The 20,500-nt window shown below is 39.3% G+C and overlaps 1 protein-coding gene across 2 annotated transcripts; it reads right to left on the bottom strand.

The window, feature by feature from the left end:
• Positions 1-513: 513 nt before the first annotated feature.
• Positions 514-20,140, bottom strand: csnk1g2b (casein kinase 1, gamma 2b). Of its 2 annotated transcripts, XM_056773184.1 has the most exons (12): positions 19,978-20,140; positions 16,029-16,776; positions 9,673-9,742; positions 5,571-5,719; positions 5,170-5,404; positions 4,997-5,082; positions 4,382-4,466; positions 3,850-3,998; positions 3,650-3,730; positions 2,602-2,703; positions 1,803-1,909; positions 514-1,487 (listed from the first exon to the last, which is right to left on the bottom strand). In XM_056773184.1, exons 2-12 carry the CDS (start codon positions 16,254-16,256, stop codon positions 1,433-1,435), a joined length of 1,347 nt encoding a protein of 448 aa, XP_056629162.1. In that variant the 5' UTR covers positions 16,257-16,776; positions 19,978-20,140; the 3' UTR covers positions 514-1,432. The 2 variants fall into 2 exon arrangements, with proteins under 2 accessions (XP_056629162.1, XP_056629161.1); XM_056773183.1 differs by lacking the exon at positions 2,602-2,703 and having other exon boundaries at positions 19,978-20,137.
• Between the last annotated feature and the right edge of the window lie 360 nt (positions 20,141-20,500).

Raw genomic sequence — 20,500 nt, 5'->3', positions numbered from 1 at the left:
TTTTGTCTTCCACAGAAGAAAAGGTCATACAGGTTTTGAACAGAAAAGGGTGATTGATGACAAGATAAATTTTTTTCGCTGAACTCTCCCTTTAAGTGTTAATCTTATAGATGAACATCTCTGATATGTTGTCATTAACAAATGTTTTCCTGTTTTGGAGATATTGCTGCAAATTTAATTAATTTAATAGACGATTAGGATTTGTGAAATTGTAAACACAAATGTACTCCATTTTGTCATGCTAAAAATGATTTGGAGGCGCTCCCATCCTGATGACGCACACATGTATGTGTATTATGCCTTCAAATAACTAAATAAAATACTATACAACAAAAATTCTGACTGATTGGGCTTATTTGGACATTTTTGCCTTTTAAATCACCTGTAAGTGAGTAAAGCACCTAAGAGACATATTGGAGCCAACAGAAATATAGCGGTACAGATCTGCAATGCCCAACATCAGCATACTATGTACAGACACACTTAGACAAAAACAATCACAAAACATTTGCATAATTTTTAAACATTTTACTTGGAAAGGCACAAACTATGATTTCCTGGTAAATAAATTTTATGTGAGAATTAAAACTGAAGTACATCATCTTTTCCTTAAACGGTCCTTGAACAGATATCAGCCCTGTGTAGGAATGCTCCCACATCCGTTTGCATTTCGACGTTTTAATCGTAATTTCAAGCCCACTGTGTTGCCTTCTTTTTTCCAAAAGTGCAATAACAACATTGACAAGAAAATCATATCCATTTGTCTCTCCGTCCTACACAGTACCCGAGGCCAGTAACTGTGCTATAGAGTTCACACTGACAAAAAAAGGAAATGGGAGTTTATATTAAAAAAACAAGAATATCATTTTGAGGACACTACAACTGCTTTACAACCCAGGGATTCCTCTTAAAAGAAACAGAAAAATGCAGAAAACAAAAGACTCCAGAGTCTGCTTGAGATGAAATGTGTCTCTTTGTGGGTGTCATTTCCAGTGCTCGAGCCAAGTCCTGCCCTCACGTTTGCCACATATAAGATCTATTCCTAAGCAAACTTAAATCATTCCATCAATTGATGTTTCATCTCCGATCAAAAAATGATGCACAATCTGCATGGAATCTAGAATACACCACCTGTTTCAAATAGCATCTGTTCATGTATCATCATTATTCATCTTTTTCTATTATCATTTTCATTAGTTTCTGTGTAATTTCTTTTACACATCTTCATTTATTCTCTTTTGTAGGATCCAGAGTCTGTTGGACAGTCAACAACATTCATTTGCACTCCATTAAGTGGCCAGGCCTTTTTTTAAAGAGTGACGGGCACTGGGAGAGCGAGATAGAGAGAAAGAAAGAGAGAGATCCGTGTATTTGCTTGCATTTTAAACTTAACAGTGACCAGAATGTTTCAAGTTCTTAAAAGCTCTCTTCATCACTTGTGCCTCTGGAGCGCTTTCCTCTTTCTTCGTTTAAAGAAACAACAGCACCTGGAGAGACAGTGGAAAAGATACATTAAACAATGATCAACATTTCTGTCACAACCAAAATTCAGCACATTAATTTAGGACATGGCATTATGCACTGGTACAACGCTCTCCCTTTCCGAATTTTAATCTTTCATAATAAGAAAACTGATCAGCTGTCAAAATAGTATGGCAACTTACATTGACCAGAAATATATATTTTTAAAACAGGCTGTCTGCTGTCAACCAAATACAAAAACGGGCACTATGACGAACAATACATCCCCAACGGGGCAAAGATCCCTGTCAGTGCGAATGGGCCTTGAGAAGAAGGCTTACTTTGTGTCGTCTGCCACCTCTACTTCAGCCGTTGCGGTGATGGGGGCGTTGGAGTGTCCTGCGGTTGGGTCATCCGTGTTCAGCTCTCCATTTGTGGAGCTCATGACCTGACGACCACACAGAAGATAACAAAACATTTCAGACACTCAGTAATAAAGATTTTAGTCCAGTGTGTAATATCATAGACACACTAAACTAAGAAACCTGCTTATAAATGACAGAGAATGGTGAATTGTAAACTTACATAAGATTTACATGACTATAGAACCTTACTTCTTTCAGAAGTGTGTAACCTAATTTTGTCAAAAACATGACATGGCTGACATTTGGTTGAGAATACACAGAAGTATAACTCTCCAGCGATTTCTTTATACCTTTTGAAAATTTTTTTTTAAGCAAGTTCGGGGTGTATATACCACGTGACCTGTTTATACCAAAGAATATCTTTCTGAAAACCAACACTAGGTGGCGTGTGAGTCTCCACAACAATTGCAAATATTTAACAAAAAAGTTTGTAGTCAAAGAAAATGACATATTGCAAGTTTCTCTTTCCGTTCTATCAGTATCCATTAGATCCTATCACAACAAAAGTTTTTTATAAACAAAATGTCTGATGGCTTCTATTTAATTAAAAAAAACATGCACAAGGAATGACAGCGCAACCATCAGTAGCATGCTCTGAGGAGGCAAACCAAGTGTAACGGGTGAATCAGTCTGCAAAAGATAAACAGAAAGCAGACAGAAGGCACGCACAATACACTCAAAAGCGTTTGTGCAACATATTAAGCGCAAGCAGTACCTGCACTGAGCCCCCCAACATCTCCACTGTGAGATGCGACCCCAGCGTCTCCTTATTGGTCACTAGAGTGGGCTGGGACTCACTTCCTTTGGGTTCAGGTGACTGACCGACAGTGGAAGAGCATTATGGGTAGGAAAGTGGGGAGAGGGAGCAGGTTGTGGGTGCACATTTAGGGAACCGGCGGGTTAGTGCAAACACAAAAAAAGAAAAGCAAAAAAAACATTAAAAAAGGGAGACATCTCACATGCAGACGCCTGATCAATACTGACACTAAAAAGATAATGATGCATTAAATAAAAAATCTGACTGAAAAACAAACATGCAGAATTAAGAAAGGCTGCTATTAGAAATTAACATGTGATTTAAAAATAAAACTAGACGGCAATGTTATTTAAGTCCCTCAACATTAGCTATTAAAGTTGCAAGCACAAGCAGAATAGCACATAGAGGTATATAACAAACTGTTTGTTTGCTATATGCTGGCCTATTTCATGGTCAGACAACATTAACTAAATTCTGTTCTGTTCTTAAAAAATCAACATCCAACTGTTTCTTCTGCTTCTTTCACAATCATTATGATTTCAAGACAAAAACAGATCTAAAAACAATGCAGCGGTCAACTTTGTCTTAAGCAACTATTCATTCAAATACATTTGTTCACATTGAACATGTCACAAATAACAAGTCTTTCAGCGCACCGACCAATCACATTGTAATATTTTCTGAGGGTGTGTTGCACAATCTTAACACAGTAAAAAAACTTGTGTGGCAACTCCAACAACATCAACCAAAGTATTACCTTATGTCCAAAAGTGTCGAAGTAAAAACAATCTAAGCTTATATAATTTGGCTGAACTAGCATCATGCACCGGTTAAAGAGTCTACTTCAAGTTATCTGGCCTATACCAGCTAAGTGCCAGATATGTCCTGCACTCCTCGTAGACTAAATGAGGTCTTACTACTACCTCTGGCAGAATAAAGTGCTTCACCCGGAAGGTAGGATGTATTGAGCTATTTATAGTACAAGTCATATGTGCGCATTGCTCACCTGATTTTTGGTCTGCTGTTGTGCTTTGTCTCTGCTGCTGGGCTGAGGCGTGTCTGTGGGAATGGGGCCTATAGGTGTAGGCTGTAAAAGAAAAGAATGTTCTCACCGTTGTGCACTTTCAAGAAAATCTGACACAACATGACAAAAGGTGTTTAAAGAAGAAAAGATTTGAGGAAGTGAACATAAGAAAACAAACTCACGAGTGGCTTGCCGACCCAGTCGTACTCGTAATTGAAGACGTAGCCGTTCCTGTCGAAAAGATCGGTGAAGATTTTTCTCAAGTAATCGTAATCAGGTTTTTCAAAGAAGTCCAGTCTTCTCACGTATCTCAGATAGGTGGCAATCTCTTCTGCAGTAAGGGAAACAGGAACAGATAATAAACTTCGTTGCTTTACACACCAATGTGTTTAGGATCATTTCAAAGTTGGAATAATATTTAGCCTGATATTTTCTGAAGGCATAATTTATTAGAGGATCGATTTGCAAAAATACAATATAATATACATAACTATGTCGGCAGAGGTGTATAAAGACCTTAATGAAATGTTATGTTTTTATTACCTTAGAAAGAGCAATTTCTATCTACATGCATCAAAAGGGCGGGGTGGAGTAAACCGTTGGTTGCAATGCGCAACCTCACAGCTAGATGTCACTACATTTCATACAATGGACCTCCTATCAGTGTCCTATTCATGAAAGTGAATAAAATGTTGCGGAATCGACTGCACAAACCTGGAAAACTTTCACAAAGCACTTCTATTGGTGTAGCTCTCTTGGTGTCCCCTATTTTCTGGTAGCGTTCCTTCAGAGTGTCTGCCTGTTTGGGGAAATACTTTCAGATGAATACTTTCATACTTACGAGCTATCACACAAATTCTCATAATATACGCAAACCTTCCCTAAATGTAATTAAACGCATGCAACAAATAAAGGTTAATTTTATTGTAATGTCAATGAAACACAAAAAGGAGATGCAAAAAAGGGAACATTTTTGTCTACTTTTCTCTCTCATCGTACCATACATCCATTCTAGTATGATTTAGTAATAGTGTGTGTGCATTCAAGAGCTAACGCTACAGCCATGTAACACCCCTATGACACATGGCTGAGCAACTGAGGTAACATGAGCAGCTGATATGTGCATGTGTTGCTGTGTCATCAGGCTTTTGCGCGGAAACTAAAAGACGCAGACGTTATCCTGTGGATCGTTTCAGTAAGACCACAACAAAGTTGCAGATTAGTATGTTCAAATCAAACACACACCTACATAAATGAACACAAGACTTGAAAATGAAACTAGAGTTTCAACAAAAAGACAAATGCTTTGTTGGAAAAAGAGGTACGAACCTTCAAGCCCTGCCATGGCAAACTGCCTCTCAGGAAATACATAAACATATGACCCAGTGCTTCCAGATCATCCCTTCTGCTTTGTTCTGATGGAAGAAATGAAATAAATGTATGTACGCCCCACATAAAAAGTTCAGTTTACTGAAAGCATTGAGGTTTAGTATAAAGCTCACCTTTCCCCAAGTGTGTGTTGATGCTCATGTATCGAGCGGTGCCAGTCAAGCTCTTATGCTCCCGGTATGGGATGTGTTTTTTGGTCTCGGGGTCTATGTATTCTTTGGCAAGGCCGAAGTCTATAATGTGAATGGTGTGCTGCCTCTTAGAGCCCGGCCGGCCCACCAAGAAATTCTCTGGCTTGACATCTCGATATATCAAACTCCGTGTGTGAACGAACTCCATCCGCGTTATCTGAAAAACAAGGATGACGTCCATGATGAAAAACCCACACAAACACGGCAGAGCTAAATGATTCAGTAGGACGATTTAAAAACCATTAAAGCCAAAGATATCCTAAACATTTAATGAGAACAAAAGTGCTGAGAGAAGCTAGCTGGCTGTATGACAGGACGCTTACCAGTTGGATAGCTATCATTAGGACGGTCTTGAGGGAGAAGGTGCGGTCGCATAGGTCGAACAGGTCCTCCAAACTGGGCCCCAGTAGTTCAAGAACCATAGCGTTGTATTTACCGCAAGGCCCGAAGTAAAAGACCTGAGGAACCCCCTCTGCAATAACAAATGTGAGGCGATGCTTCATCAATCTGGTCAAATACAAACAACAAGGGTTGCAAAAATGACCCTTACTAGGTAAGCCAAAACAAACATTTACTATTTAATACAGCATCAACCCTACATAGACACACCGTTTATTCAAACAAACATAAAAGTGACATCTGGACAAAACTCTTCTCCAAAAAACTGTCTTCAGAGAAACTGTGTTGCATTATCTTCTTCTTACACAACCAAATGTTTAGCATCCAGTACAGAGACCGTAAGGCTGTCTCTGATAGGTCCCATAATTACACCACCCTGAACAAAACATGACTAACAAGCCCTCGGAGAGAGAGAACATCATGAAAGTCATTAAAGCCACAGTTATCTCACGCTCAGATAGTTTGCAGAGGCCTGTAAAACAGCTGAGCTATCTTACACACACACACACACACACACACAAACAGGCCGCACAACACGTCCCGTTTCATGATTCACGGTTTTGGAGGCATCTGTATTCTTTTTACTTTGTCACCATTCAAATAATACATTACAAATACCAGGTGTCGTAAAGGATTACTTTCTTTGATGCACTCTCAAAAAAGGCCTCAAGGACACATACTTCCGAACTGCTGCCCAAGGCCTGTGTTTCCAATTTAAGTCGCTTCCAGTGCCAAATCCTGTGTGTGTTCTGAAGATTCCTCCATTGCTCAGAGATACATGTGGCATACACACACATTGAGCCTAGGAAACCCCAGCACCGGGGGATTAAAGGAGGATTCACCTGATCTGCCAAACGCCATTCCCACGGATGGGGGCGCAAAACACACTCGCCTGCCCTTTGGCCAGCCGGATCTGCTTGGAAACCGCAGCGATGATGGATATGCCCACGGCAAGAGTACAGCCAGGAAGCTGACTCATCAAAGCATCAGATCTGAAGTTTAAACCCAACGCCAACACGGCAATCAGAGGGAAGAAAATTACAACCATGCCCGGCCCGAACGTTTCCTTGAATTGTAAACAGGGCCATTGTGGCTTATTACCGTTAAAACGGTCAGACCAAAGAAGTGAAATATTCCAAGAATTTTTCTTTGAAATGAAACTATGAAAAAAGTCATGCTTGAGTTATTGTTATGTGGGCAATCGTGTTGTTTTTTACACCGTCTAAGTTAACAGTCTATGAGCAACACTAAATTGCAACAATTTCTCAAAACCCCACACAAAACATTCACGTCACTAATCGAGCTCCACAGAAAACAACAACTCATTGTTCATCAAACACATGTCCACTCACAGCAGATGCACTGGAATGTCGGACTAGCGCACATGCCAGCCCGTGCCAGCCGAGTGAAGGCTGAGCATTAAAGATTCAGCACGCAGCCGGAGAACAAGGCCGTGATTCCATCAGATGGACGATACAGAAGAATGAAGAAACGTGATCTTTCTTGTAGGCACAGGTCCTAGCGTGATTCGCAGGATGAGAGGGTTTGAGTAATACTGCCTGCTGCATAAAACATCCACAGCCTACACTGCAAAAAAAAGGTCTGATGGTACTTCTTGTACTATGCACACTGTTTAAAGTGATAGGTCACTCTACACAAAAAGTCATTATTTACACACCCTCTTGTCATTTCAAACCAGATCTTCCGCTGACCACTAAAGAAAATATTTTGAAGAATGTTGTTTACAGGCACCCATTCACTTGCATTGGTTTGGTGTCCATAAAATAGAAGTGTATGTGTCCCAGTGCTGTTTGGTTAACAACGTTCTTTAAAATATCTTATTTTCTATTCTGCTAAAGAAAGAAAGTCATACAGGTTTGAAATGACAAGAGGGTGAGTAAATGCGATTTTTTAGATGAACCATCACTTTAAGAAACACACATGAGCTAAGTGACATTAGAAGATTTTTAAGCATCACAAAACAATAAAAACTGCAGGACACTTAATATACAAAACTAAACAAACAGGTAGCAAAAGATACCTGATTTGTTAACAAAGGACCAGTGTGATATCAAAATATAAGAAAGAGGATACAAGACACCAGGGCAACAGACCCAGAGAGGTATCCCAAGATATCATTATCTCTTTCCAGGTCATTGGAGAATTACTGTTACTCTTCTTTAGCTGTATGTTATAGTGATCTGGAGTCCTCCTGTGGCTTAAGACAAGCCTCAGAGTGTTAGATCCTCTCAAAGGAATCTCTGCCGGGAAACTAGAGGGTCTGGGGTGGTTACGTGTCTTCATAAAATATTTACATCAGAATTTTACCACCGAGTCTGAAATGCACTCTTTGATTGGAGGGCTGAACATCTCACATGCCTGGTGGTCTTTTGTTCCTACCAGTATATATTGGTATGTTCTGGGACTGTGTGGTGTGGTTTAAGACTCGATCCAGGATGAATTACACGGACCAAGAAAAGGAGGAAAGATCCTTGGACCAAGAAAAGGAGGAAAGATCCTTTGACCGCAAGTCACGCATTCATTCCGAAGCAGCCAAACAAAAGAGCCAACATCAAAACTTAAATTTTAGAGACCAGGCGCAAGCAACAATGTTGTGTTTAACTTAAAAACCTAGGTTGAGCCGAGTTATGACATGATCAAACTAGTAATTATATCTAAAATCTTTTCATCTCAAGAATGCAAAAAATTGACTTTAGCGAGAAATTTGTACAAAAAAAAAACTCTTTAAAGGCACATGAAGATATTTGGAGGAATGTTGGTAGCCGAACAACTGCAGTAACCATTGACTTGCATTGGTTTTGTGTCCATACAATAGAAGTCAATGGGTACCGCCGTTAATCGGTTACCAACATTCCTCAAAACATCTGCATTTGTGTTCTGCAGAAAAAAAGTCATACAGGTTTGAAAGGACAAGAGGTTGAGTAGATGTCAAAATTTTCGATGTCAAAAAAGTTTTGGTTGAACCGTCCCTCTAAATACCTCTAAATATGTCTCACACCAGTAATCTTGAAGGAGGACGATATTTGACAACAAACAGAATCTTCCATTCAGACCTTTCCTGACTCATTTTATAATCTTTGTGAAAATTCTCAATTTCAACCAAATCTGGATCAGAACACCAATCTCATATATTTCCTCTTGGTACAGTACTGGAGACGCTGGTTTTCTTTCAAAGGGAACCAGTCACGTGCTGGACATTTGATAATGGCAACCGTGCCACGAAGAGCCGTGTAGTTATAAATATAGAAGGCCTGCCTCACTCGCAGCACTTTCTCTGGCTATTAATGTTGCAGAGGCGCAGCAGTGGCTCCAGTGAGCTGGCAGAAGATCAGATCTCTGCTCTTGAGACATGCATTCGGTGAATGAGATCATTGCATTGCTGGGTAGCGGTGTGTGAGTGGTGGCTATGTGTCAATACGAATACTAGCCGCCGCTATTATGTTTGCGTGCGTGTGTAGCCAAACGGTCCAGTCAACCTTCTGCTCCGGTGATCAAACAGACAAATGCATCAAGGATTTGTATAAACTGCTCCTCCTTTTCACTGAATGACTTAAAAGGATCAAAGTTCATCCTTCGGACTCTGTTAACATGTGCGGTAATTACAATCAAAACGCTTGGGTGTAGCTCTTCGACCGCATCGAAATTTAATCCATTATAACCTCATCCATAAAGCAAGAAATCATTTTAATCCAAGAGGCGGAGGAACATTATGAGTCATTACACAAAGAAAGAACTACTATGGCCATTGGTCATAACATGATAAGATTTTGGTCAAATCACCCACTCCACACAGTATAACCTCTGACATCCCCCTTTAATCTCCCCATCTCGTTTTTCGCTGTCATTTTCTGCTGATGGGTAAAGCAGCCACATCAAAGACTGCAGCTCGCCGCCCCCATAATTCTCAGCGCAAAACAGAGACGTTCAATCTCACAACGGAAGACGAGGTGGTAGCTTTTCATAAACCACATAACACAGTGATTATGGAAAGGCTGCGATTCTTACCTGAACTTCCCAGCTGTTTATAAAATCTATACTCCAAATGGAGCTGTGGCGCTCTAGATTTGATTGGCTCCTGAAAGAGAAAAATAGAAAGGCTGGGCATTAGGAAACAAACTTTAGCATCACATATTAGTACAGACTAGTTATAGAGATTTATCAGTACATCATTGCTATAGATGAAATCATTTAGGATAAAACCTAAACAGTACAGCTCTTTTGGAGAAATAAAAAATATCACTTAATTTGGTGTGAACAAACTCTTTTCAATCTAGGCCAAACACAATCTGGTTGTCACTCCCCTTAAAATCCAAAGCCATTGCCGAACAGGATTAAGCACTCAAGCAAGGTCGCAGCCATAGACAAACTGATAAAAGTGCTAACCGAGTGGTGTTCATTACACTTTGTTTTTGCAGATTTTGATTCTTTCAATAGAAACGACAAAGATCACATGCTCTGCTAAAAACAGAGGTGGGATGAGAAAAGAGAGGCAAACGGCTGCATCAGTTCTCACGGCCAAACTAGCTGAAGATGTTCCACCATCCACCCACATTTGCTTTCTGCTATAGGAATCCATCCCTGCAACCTTTATAAAACTCTAGAGAGGAAAAACTTTCCAGTGGTTAATGGTCTGTAACAGAGAACACAGAGCGAGCGCTCAACCGAGGTCGGGTCTGGGAGTCATGTTACAGAGACGCATGAGTCCAGCAGGCTGGCCTCAAACGGGCTCAAGGTGAAGAAGCATCCGCCGCCCTACACTACAGATGTTTGAGAAATAGCATACCTGAGATCACAGCGAAAGAAACATGAGATTAATGGTGTAACATCCTGTGATTCATGTTCAGATAATACAAAAGTTATGGCTTCAAACACAGGTAGGGGTGGCCCATAAACTGAGGGTGCACTATAAACTAAATTACCCTTAGAGAAAATATCTTTGTGAATATTCTGCATATTTCTAGCTGAGATTCCATGTTTTTCAATTTGTGGCTAGATTAAAATCATTCAGTAAATTGTACACATATCAACCACATTTTTCTGTTTTCACAGCATTTGCAAAGCTTCAGATACTCACAACCAATACTGTAATGGCTGGGTGGTTATAACACTACAGATTAAGAGGGTTCAGTGTTCTGGGTTCAAATGGTTCAATCCTGCTCATGTTACCCGCTCAGAACGCATCCAGACACAGCGGTGCAGGGCTGCATCTGTTAAGCTGTGATGTAACAGCGCTCAGACAAACACACAGCTCTTCCAGGAAGAGAAGAACAGGGATTGGACAGATTACACACCAGAATTTACATTCAAAATGTCCCAGTTGAGAGTAAAGGAGGTGAAAAAGATTATCGATGAATGTAAAATGTAACATTTTAGTTAACAACTAAATGACTAAAAGTTACAAAAAAACTAACCATAGCACGTCCAGATATTTTTATAAAGCATCACATAATATGAAACATGAATATGATGAGCCACGGCCTTGCAGGGTCAGTGTGTGTTTATCTAGTATCCGGTCTAGAATTTATAAAATGGAGTTACAATGTGAGATCTGCTGGCCTAACCAGGTTAGCAGCAAAAAATCCTTATCGTTGAGCCCTGTCTGTACACATTAAGAGCCGTCCTGTGTCAAACTGTGGTGTGGTATTTTTGCCTTAGGCCACACTACAATGAGATGGAAATGAGCTGAAGCAGTTAGTGAATTCTATGCAAACGTTCATCAAAGTTTCAGTTCATCCAAACATGTGTTTTTTGCTATAGAAAAGGTTGTGCAAGGCTTTATCCTAAGAATAACATACAATGAATTATTTATAATGACAACTGGAACAATAAGACTGAACAATATGTAAATTTTAGTTAAAAAAATTAATAAAAATCATGTTAATGAAAACATTTATTTACATTAATATGAGAGACCCAATACTTTATTTTGCAAACCCTCAACTGTTTGCATGCGTAATCATGTACCCAGCCAACCTGTGTCCTACAAACAACTACTAGAAGTCTAACCTAAACCAGAAAGTTTCTTTCCACCTGACAGATCATTGAGAACGTACGTTTCTATAAGCAAGCAAGAGGGGGCAACCATTAAAGCAATTTTACCAACTGAAGCTTTAATGCCATTAAAAAGCTTGACTGAACAACACCGAGAACAAATCCATTGCGTAAGAATCATGAGTCTCATTTTAATGTGATGCCTGGGCCATTACACACGTCATCATGCACAATCACAAAAGCATTGTCCAAGAGTTCACATGTGCCATCATTAAAATGCCATAGATCTAATCATCTGGATGAATAGATGACTAAGATAATTTTGAACTAAGAAACACGCAAGAAAGCATGAGACTTAAGGCGCATAAACAACCTTTCCTAAAATATGTCCCAAACTAAATGAAACAGCACTTCTGGTAGCACCTGCTATGCCAACTGTGTAGGTATGTTTTGATGATGTGTTAAAAAAGCCAGGTGTGGAATCCATTAACAATGCTGACTCGGGCTTGTGGCAGGTTGCACAGCCAGCAGGCCAGATAATGAGGTGCTATGGATGTTTTTAAAACGTTTTTAAAACATTTTTAGGAGGAACAAAGATCAAACTCGTATGGCTTCATAATCAATGTAAATGGTTATGCTTTGGAAAAATCTGCACTTTCAGACAATACAAAATTAGAAAAATCATTTCAATCATTTGAATAAATCCCAGTGAAAAAAATTGAGTGCGATTTGATTTTATCCATCAAGATCTGATTGGACAGGCTAATATCACTCTTCACATCACAAGAGAAACACACAAAAGTGTATAAATGGATCAATAAATATACAAAAATCACACACTTTTAATACCACTCACTTATGAACCCTGCACAACAACACCAGAAGAATCAATTAAACAGGGTTCAATTAGAGCAATCCACAAATGATGTATTTCTCTCGAAAACCTCAAAGCCAGCAGTAGCGCACAACACTATAACCATAAGACTCAAGTCTTAATGGGCAAAGGTATTGAGGAGTCTGGATAGGACAGAAACAGCTGGTCTGTGTCCACCTTATTCCTCCTCACAGCTCCAGATCAGATTTCAGAGTTGCAGATGGAGCGAGAACAGCTGCAGAGGTCTAATAGCCGAGCTGATACACAGACTGGTACCACTGTCACTTGTGTGACCGGCCCGAGGGCAATAAAACAGGATTCCAGAGAAATCGGTAATTCACAATGCAGATGCGACAGGCATAATCTACTCAGATTGAATCAATCGTTCGTTTGCTGAGAGGATGTTACAAGCAACCCATTTAATATCCTTGCCTGGTTGCGTCTACGATCAACATTTAAAAATGAAAGACAAACACATCCGGCTCCACGATAGTCAAACAAAGTAAAACAATGTATAAGGGGATTTAGATCATGAAAATGGTAAATGCTAACATCCTTTATTGTTCAGCAATGTAAAAAGGGAATTACTTCAAATGCATTTATTTACCACTTCCTATAATAACAAGAGGGATGTAGGGTTGGGAAGTATGCAGTTCTATACGACTAAAGAAATGTCATCTGTTAGAAACTTAGACAGATTTGAATGTCCATTACGTGAAATTATGATTTTATTATCATCAAAATAGATTACCACCCATATAGGGATGACTATGTAGATTTCATTCTCTCAGGCCTTGTTACTGTCAGTCATGTGACAGAAGCTGTCAATCACTGGATCGAAAATCCAGTGATTCATTATTAAACAAGTGCTAATGGACACCGTGACAAAACCAATCTTCTTGCCTAGACACCTGTCAATTTATGGGTTCATGCTGGAAACACGTTCCTCTCTATCGGTCTCTCTCAAAAAAAATAAACAGATGAACAAGAGTACAGAATGAAAGACAGACTGTATATGGGTGGGGCACAAGCAACTTGTATTGCACAGAAATCAAATACACAGGAACGACGGACAACCATCACAGGATCTCTTACACAGACATCCGCGACCACAGGTTCGATCAAACAAACCAGAGCTCTTGTATTACTCCAAAGGAGCTATTTCGGAAGCTGTCATACGTGTGTTACACAACTGGGATCCCCAAGTGAAATGTGTGTGAGAAAGACTGACGAATGTTTCCACTCTTTCACTCTGTTCTGGGTCCCCGGTGAGCCTCTCAGTATGGACTGACTGCAGAACTGTGTCGACAAGAACCGGGGAACAAAGAAGCTTTCATCAGCTATATGCTCTCTCCAGCTCCTCTTGTATTTCTTTTTCCACTCTTACTGTAACTCTGTCAAACGGCAGATATTAACTGTAGCTCTTTTCTTTCTTTTGATCACGTGGTACAGACGTGCGACACTTGTGTTCACCTTTGCTCCAGGTGCGGTTGCCACAAAACAAGGAACTAAAAAAAAAAAAGAACTGGCTAATAAAAACGCAGTGTTTCTTAACTGGCAGAGCCAATTTGATAAACATTCTCGATGGCAAATTGTATATCTACGACAATACTACATTGGACCTGTTCTAATGGTGTTTATATGGCTGGGACACAGTAAAAATGTGGACATGCCCAGAACTGGAAATATTGGGACTCGGAGTTAATCCTAAACTTGTTGCAGGAAGCAAACATCAGCATTAATGCAGTTAATTTTCAGGCTTTGACAGATTTGTTACAATCAAACAATCATAATCATATAATATAATGTATTCATAATCATTATTTAATGATAATCCTATCCTTTACTGAAGGATCCGGTAGGGAGGGCGATTAAGTGTGTCTATGACACTCCTTTTCTCAGGGTGCCAAGTTACTCGACGGTCATTTCCCAGAACATCAACAGCCTAATATGATCCCTATACAAGTCCTATCAAACAATAAAACACAACATGGACTTTAAATAGCACTGAACTTTGAGCTTCTGTTTGGGTGCAGCACAATGAAAATGTCACGAGTACTTTCAGAAACCCCTTGGTTGCGTTTATGTGCCAAAGGCAGAACTGCGAATGAAAATATGAGGATAATACAGAGACCATTTATAAATGATAGTCCACAAGGGCAGTAAAATCTCCTCACACCTACCAGACAGAAAAATGGATATCAGACTCGTATTTCCTTAAAGGACCTTGTCATGTTTATTAATAATGTTAATTTCCATTTCACTTGGTTTGGCAGAAGTACTTTATACCTAGCATTGCCAGCCAGCCAAAGTTAGCACAATTGAAAAAATAAGTGGCATCATATTTCTCGCAAATGAAAACCAGACAATATCACTCATCAATAAACGTCTTATTTGCTCATTAAGAGGTCAAATAATTAAGGATGTGTCAAAAACAGTCATAATGATTTATTTTGCTTGCTGAAAGCTGAACAGGGAAACCACTGTGTGCTTCTCGATTAGCTATTACCCCATTCTGTATCCAAAGTTACACTAACTGCATTTATTAAATCATTGCCCAATCAACTTGTATAAACTCGTCTGTGTTTCACTGAGGAAAACTGAACTGCTGTGCACTACCAAGATGCTGTGGACTTCAATACACACACTAACTTCCATTAAACACAAAGCATACAGTCGAGTTGATATATGGGTATCTAGAGGCAGAAGTCTGAGAAAGTCAAAAAACTAATATTGTACCTTCACAATTTATTGCGACTTCTGATAAATCAAAAGCTAAATATGTGCTTTATCAAAACTAGAAGACATCTATAAAAAATGTAATAACTAGAGGGATGGAAATATGCAAAGGAATATTAATATCTGGTACAATATTTTTGCAATAGTTTCGATTGCTGTACAATTCTTAAAAATGTTTTTGTTTATATTTTATCTGCATTAGGGCTCTGCACAACTTTATTCTTAACTCGGGCTCATTTTGGCCAAAATAAAAATGATTGAACCGTAATAATTGTGTGTGTGCTTCTACAGTGCGTCCTGATTCAGAGTTTTTGGATTATTTTCCCCAAATATTTCACCCCAACATATAGTCTCTTTATATAAAGATTCTCGGCATGAGAATATCAATAAAGTGAAGCAAATTATCAGAAATGTTGATTTTTTTTATCTCCTCAAATAAACATGACAAGACATTACTTTTTGACATTGCTGACATAAATCCAAATGTAATTTTTCCTGCCCAATGAACATTTTCCTCTCCTCAAAGTTGTTTTATTTCAACATACCTGGCACAGTAAGGCAATATTGATACTGTTAATAATATGTATAAGACGACAATGTATAATACTGGTGCAGTGGGGATAGGGGACATCTGTTGGAGCATTTGTTTTTGTTTTTGTTTTTCATTTCAGTTTGTTCTTGTTACAGCCGTTATAATGTATTAAGTAAAAAAAATGTTAACAAAACCATAATCATTGATCTTTGCATGACTCCTTACCAGTTTGATGGCCACATATTCATTGGTGTAGAGGTTCTTGCCCAGCCGCAGTTCACCAAAGTTGCCACAGCCGATCTTCTTCCCAACTCTGAAGTTGGGGCCAACCATGAGGACCCCAGTGTTGGTCCCCGTTCCCCTGCCGGCATGTCCAGTCCTACTACTGGCTGGTTTAGACATCTTTTTCCCTTCCTCTGTGTCCCCCTTCCCACCTCTCTTCTCAAAATCCATAAGCTTGTGATACCCTGGCCTCTCCACGGTTACTCCCCTGCCATGCAAAACAGAGAGGTTTCAAAACAACCCCAGGGAATGTGTGGGGACGGTGGCAAGAACACAAAGGTGAGGGGTTTCAAAGTATCTGTGTATCGGTGATTTCAGAGGAGTATAAACTGATGTCTCCTGCAGAAGCAGAGGGTATCACCGGACGCGTCCTCCTTGCATTAATCCTTTGGATGGGAACTTTCCTGTACGGTTGCCCTCAGAGTAGCATGTCACTGCCTGAAGCAGGCAGGTTATGCTAGCATACGCACACATACAGACACACGCACGCTCGCATGCACACACACACACCCCCACACAAGGTTTTCAGCACTGACAAATCCACGATTCCTGCTAGTGGAACCAAACTGCAGCCAGTGAACGTCCCCGCGTGCTCCTCATGGTTTCCTTGAAGTCAGTCTTAGTTGATACAGTGAACATTCTTTATGTCTTAACACTGCTGTAGTCAGACCCAGACGGAATCAGCGGTACCCTAAAAAGAATTCAAGAGACAGGTAGATTACCAATGAGAATCAGAAAAACAATCAAGTTTCATTAAATGGCATTCAACAAACTATATAAAAGCAAGATATAACATGAATGCATGTACAGAAATGTTGAGGTCATGCATATTTAAAGCGAGCCGTCCTATACAAATCAATGAACAGACACAAGCGAAGGATGACGCTGAGTTGAGGCTCCGAAATACAGCCACTAATCCTAGCCTTCAATATTCATGAGTCAATTTTCAGATTACCTCAAGGTCCAATAAAACAAATCAATAATATAGCCAGCCAGAACACAGTGCATATTAGGCCTGGCACGTATACACAATGTGAAAGTATCCTCTCTAAAAAAAAAGTATTGATGACCAAATAGATAACACTCATTTAAAAATAGAGAGAGAAAACCAGCATAACAATTCTAGTGGTCCAATAAATTGGAGCTAGTATGACGCTACACCAACTGCCTTTGCTGGTCTGCCTCCAGCTCCTGGGATTTTCAAAGTGTGGAACAGGACGGTTGAGAATTACAAGCCAAACAGGGCCGGTATCAGTTTCTAATTCCAACAGGAACTTTGATGACACCTGTGTGGTTGATAATGGAGAGGAGAAGCGGCGTAGAGGGTCAGAGATCTCTATTCCACACTAATCCACCACCCCCATCAAGGGTGAGCACTGTTGTTAATGTAAATGGAAAATAGTCAGAGCAGGTAATGCAAGAACTATTGGAAAGACGGCTGTGCTTTCCTTCAGAAAATGCACTTTAAACCGATCAATGGCTGCCTGACATTGGAACAGTCCTGAGACTGGCTGTAAAAGGATACCAGACAAGAGCTGATGACGAGCAATGTACAGCATAGCTGAGAAAAAACATCTTTGACACTTTATCTTTGAATTTAGTCCTCAATTTCAAAATCCACGCCACTGCTTATTCAGCAACTCATTAGATTAATGCACTGCTCCGACTTTGAAAATTAAAATACTGTTATGAAATCATACAATTATGAACATTATGAAAACAAGATGATTCCTCCCTCCCTGTGCTAAAAAGATCCATCAAGTAGGCTTACATTTACACCATAAAGTCTTTTTAAATCAGACCAATACATTTTTTTTCTTTTTTTTTTATACAATATCGTTCTTGCGACTGTAGGTAGGTTTCACCCTGTTTACATAATAATCAGGCTACAACCGGGTTCACTGTTGTATGCATGCTTCAAAACACAGACATGACACAATAATGTATTGTGTCATGTAAACTCGGTTAGACAGATAAAGACTGTAGCTATTCAAAAACTCATTATAGCCCGACTATGACCATGCATATAAACAGAGAATTATGTTTAGATGCTGGAAGAGGGACGGAATTTTTCAGATATCAAGGTAAACAGTTACAATCCCTCAGTATATAAAGATAAACCTCCACAATCGCTATCACAATCTACACTGCACACTGCTTTACTGTAGATGCTACACAAAGGTGAACAATAAAGAACAGGTTGCATAAGGTATTCAACTAGCAACTTGTAATACAAGGAAGTGCACATGACGCGATTCTACCCTCAAGGGTGGGAAAGCAAGTGACATGGTTTGATTAGTCATATTCTGTGGCACATAATGCATTTTGTTGGTTCGGGATTGGTTACCTCACCAGTTGTTGTATTCAATTAAATGTTGATTTCACGCTTATACTAGGGTGAAATGGAAAGCTATGCCACAAGGCAACAATTACACAAAGCAGAGAATGAATTACTAGATATGGTTTTCCAGTAGAATAGAAATATTGTACATGTACTAATAATTGGAAGGCATATTATCTTCTACTAGTATATTTGTCTCTCAAACTAGATAAGAAAACAAATTCACAGTGTGGGCTTGAATAAAAACAGACTTCACCTGCCAATTTGAAAGTTATAAGAGATGAATTTCAGAGATTAACAACAACCACAGCCATGAAAAACTATTTTACTTTAAAAACACAGTCATTGAAGCCAAAATGATGATTATAATAACATGCAATCTACAACTACGCATGACAGATTAATAGTGGTTGCTGTGTTCATGAAGTTAGTGTTCACAGCTGTTTCGAGCCACTATGCCCACAAAAGAACAAGATAAACAGCCAGCTACCAATCTGTTTACCCTCGCAAGAATATTGAACACAGCCATGGATAGAAACCCAGCCTTTCAAGCTTGTCATCATTCAAACCAATACAACCTCCCCCTCATATGTGAAAGCGTTCAACAAGGAAATATGTAAGTGTTATAGACTGTAAAAAACAAGACATTTACTTCTACTTTCTCAGATGGCCAAAAGAGAAGCTGGTCTTGTTTGCGAGTTTGAACTTTTGTGGGTTGTTCATTTGGGCATGGGACAAAGAAAGATAGGGCAGCTTGGTCATCTATTTCCTCGAGCACTATGTGCTTTTCCATACTAATTTGTTTGGCCTGTAGTTAAACTGAGAGCTGTTTGACATATTTTAAGTCTGGTCGCGGGCTAGAACTAGGACACAAAACATCCAGACACCGTTTACACGATCTGCCATGCATTAAACGACACTTGACACCCTCGCATATCCGCATTATCTGATTATTTTAATCTTTTTTAAATGACATACTGTTAAGTTGCTAATGACGACTTACGTGTCCACTGCAACACAGAAAACGTCGTTTTCAAACTGGGTCAACGAAATATAACTTGAATACAGCCATTTTCATTTTTGGTACTGAACGTGTCTATCAAATGTTTTCAGGATTATGTCCCAGATCTAGATTAATGTCATGGCCTATCCAAATGACATACTTTTATGCCCAAACATCACTATTAATGAAACGTATAATACTATTATGGATCTTTTTCATTCGCAAACATGTTTAAAAACGATCTTAACATTAACGACAAACTCGCAGAACCGTCAAAAAAGAAATAAAAACACGTCGAACTGGATTTCATCAAACATTTAAACCAAATTACATTCTTTTCGTGGACGAATATAAATGGGAAACGCAGAAAACCAGTCAAACAACTACATTGTCAGACAAACATAACAATAATCCTCCACAAATTAACTAGCTTAGCAACACACCGGCTAAGCGAACATCACATTAGCCGCTTAGCAGCTAACCTTTCAGTTTTCGATTAAAACGAGGGGGAGGGCGTTTTTATTTATGGAACACAAAGATGATTTTACCTGCTTGTGAATTTCCTACGTGGTATGCCGCGACATGGTCCTTTGTTTACGGCTAGAAATTTGATTTAATTCTCCCTTGAAGACTTGCCCGGCTTCGCTGTTGTCTCTTTAAGCTAACGTTACCCGTCTCGGTGAGCGAAGCTTCGGCGTCACCCCCCGACACTCCCATTGCTGAGACTACGCTCTCAAAATTGCGTACATTCATTGGTGAATATGCAGCTGTATTATTGCGCACACACGTAGCCCCATATCAACCCCACCCGCTAATGAAATAAAATGTTCTCCCTGTTTATCAACAGCAAATGCTATTTTAATTTAAAGAACAATTTGGATTGAAATGACTGTCTTAAATTGATAAATTGACAGGTTATCATAGGTTGCCATGTTAAGTTCGTTAATTGTTTTTAAGTACGTCTTGACATTTTTTTTACTAAGGTGAAAATGTAAACAAAATTATTTTACTCTTTTGAATACAACTTCTAAATGTTTCAAAGAGTTTTGTTAAATACACTTCTGTCAAACC

The sequence above is a fragment of the Triplophysa dalaica genome, chromosome 18 (genome assembly GCF_015846415.1).
Source record: "Triplophysa dalaica isolate WHDGS20190420 chromosome 18, ASM1584641v1, whole genome shotgun sequence".
Lineage (NCBI taxonomy): Eukaryota > Metazoa > Chordata > Actinopteri > Cypriniformes > Nemacheilidae > Triplophysa > Triplophysa dalaica.
Note: the sequence above shows the minus strand (reverse complement) of the source record. Positions and strands in the feature narration are given on the sequence as shown.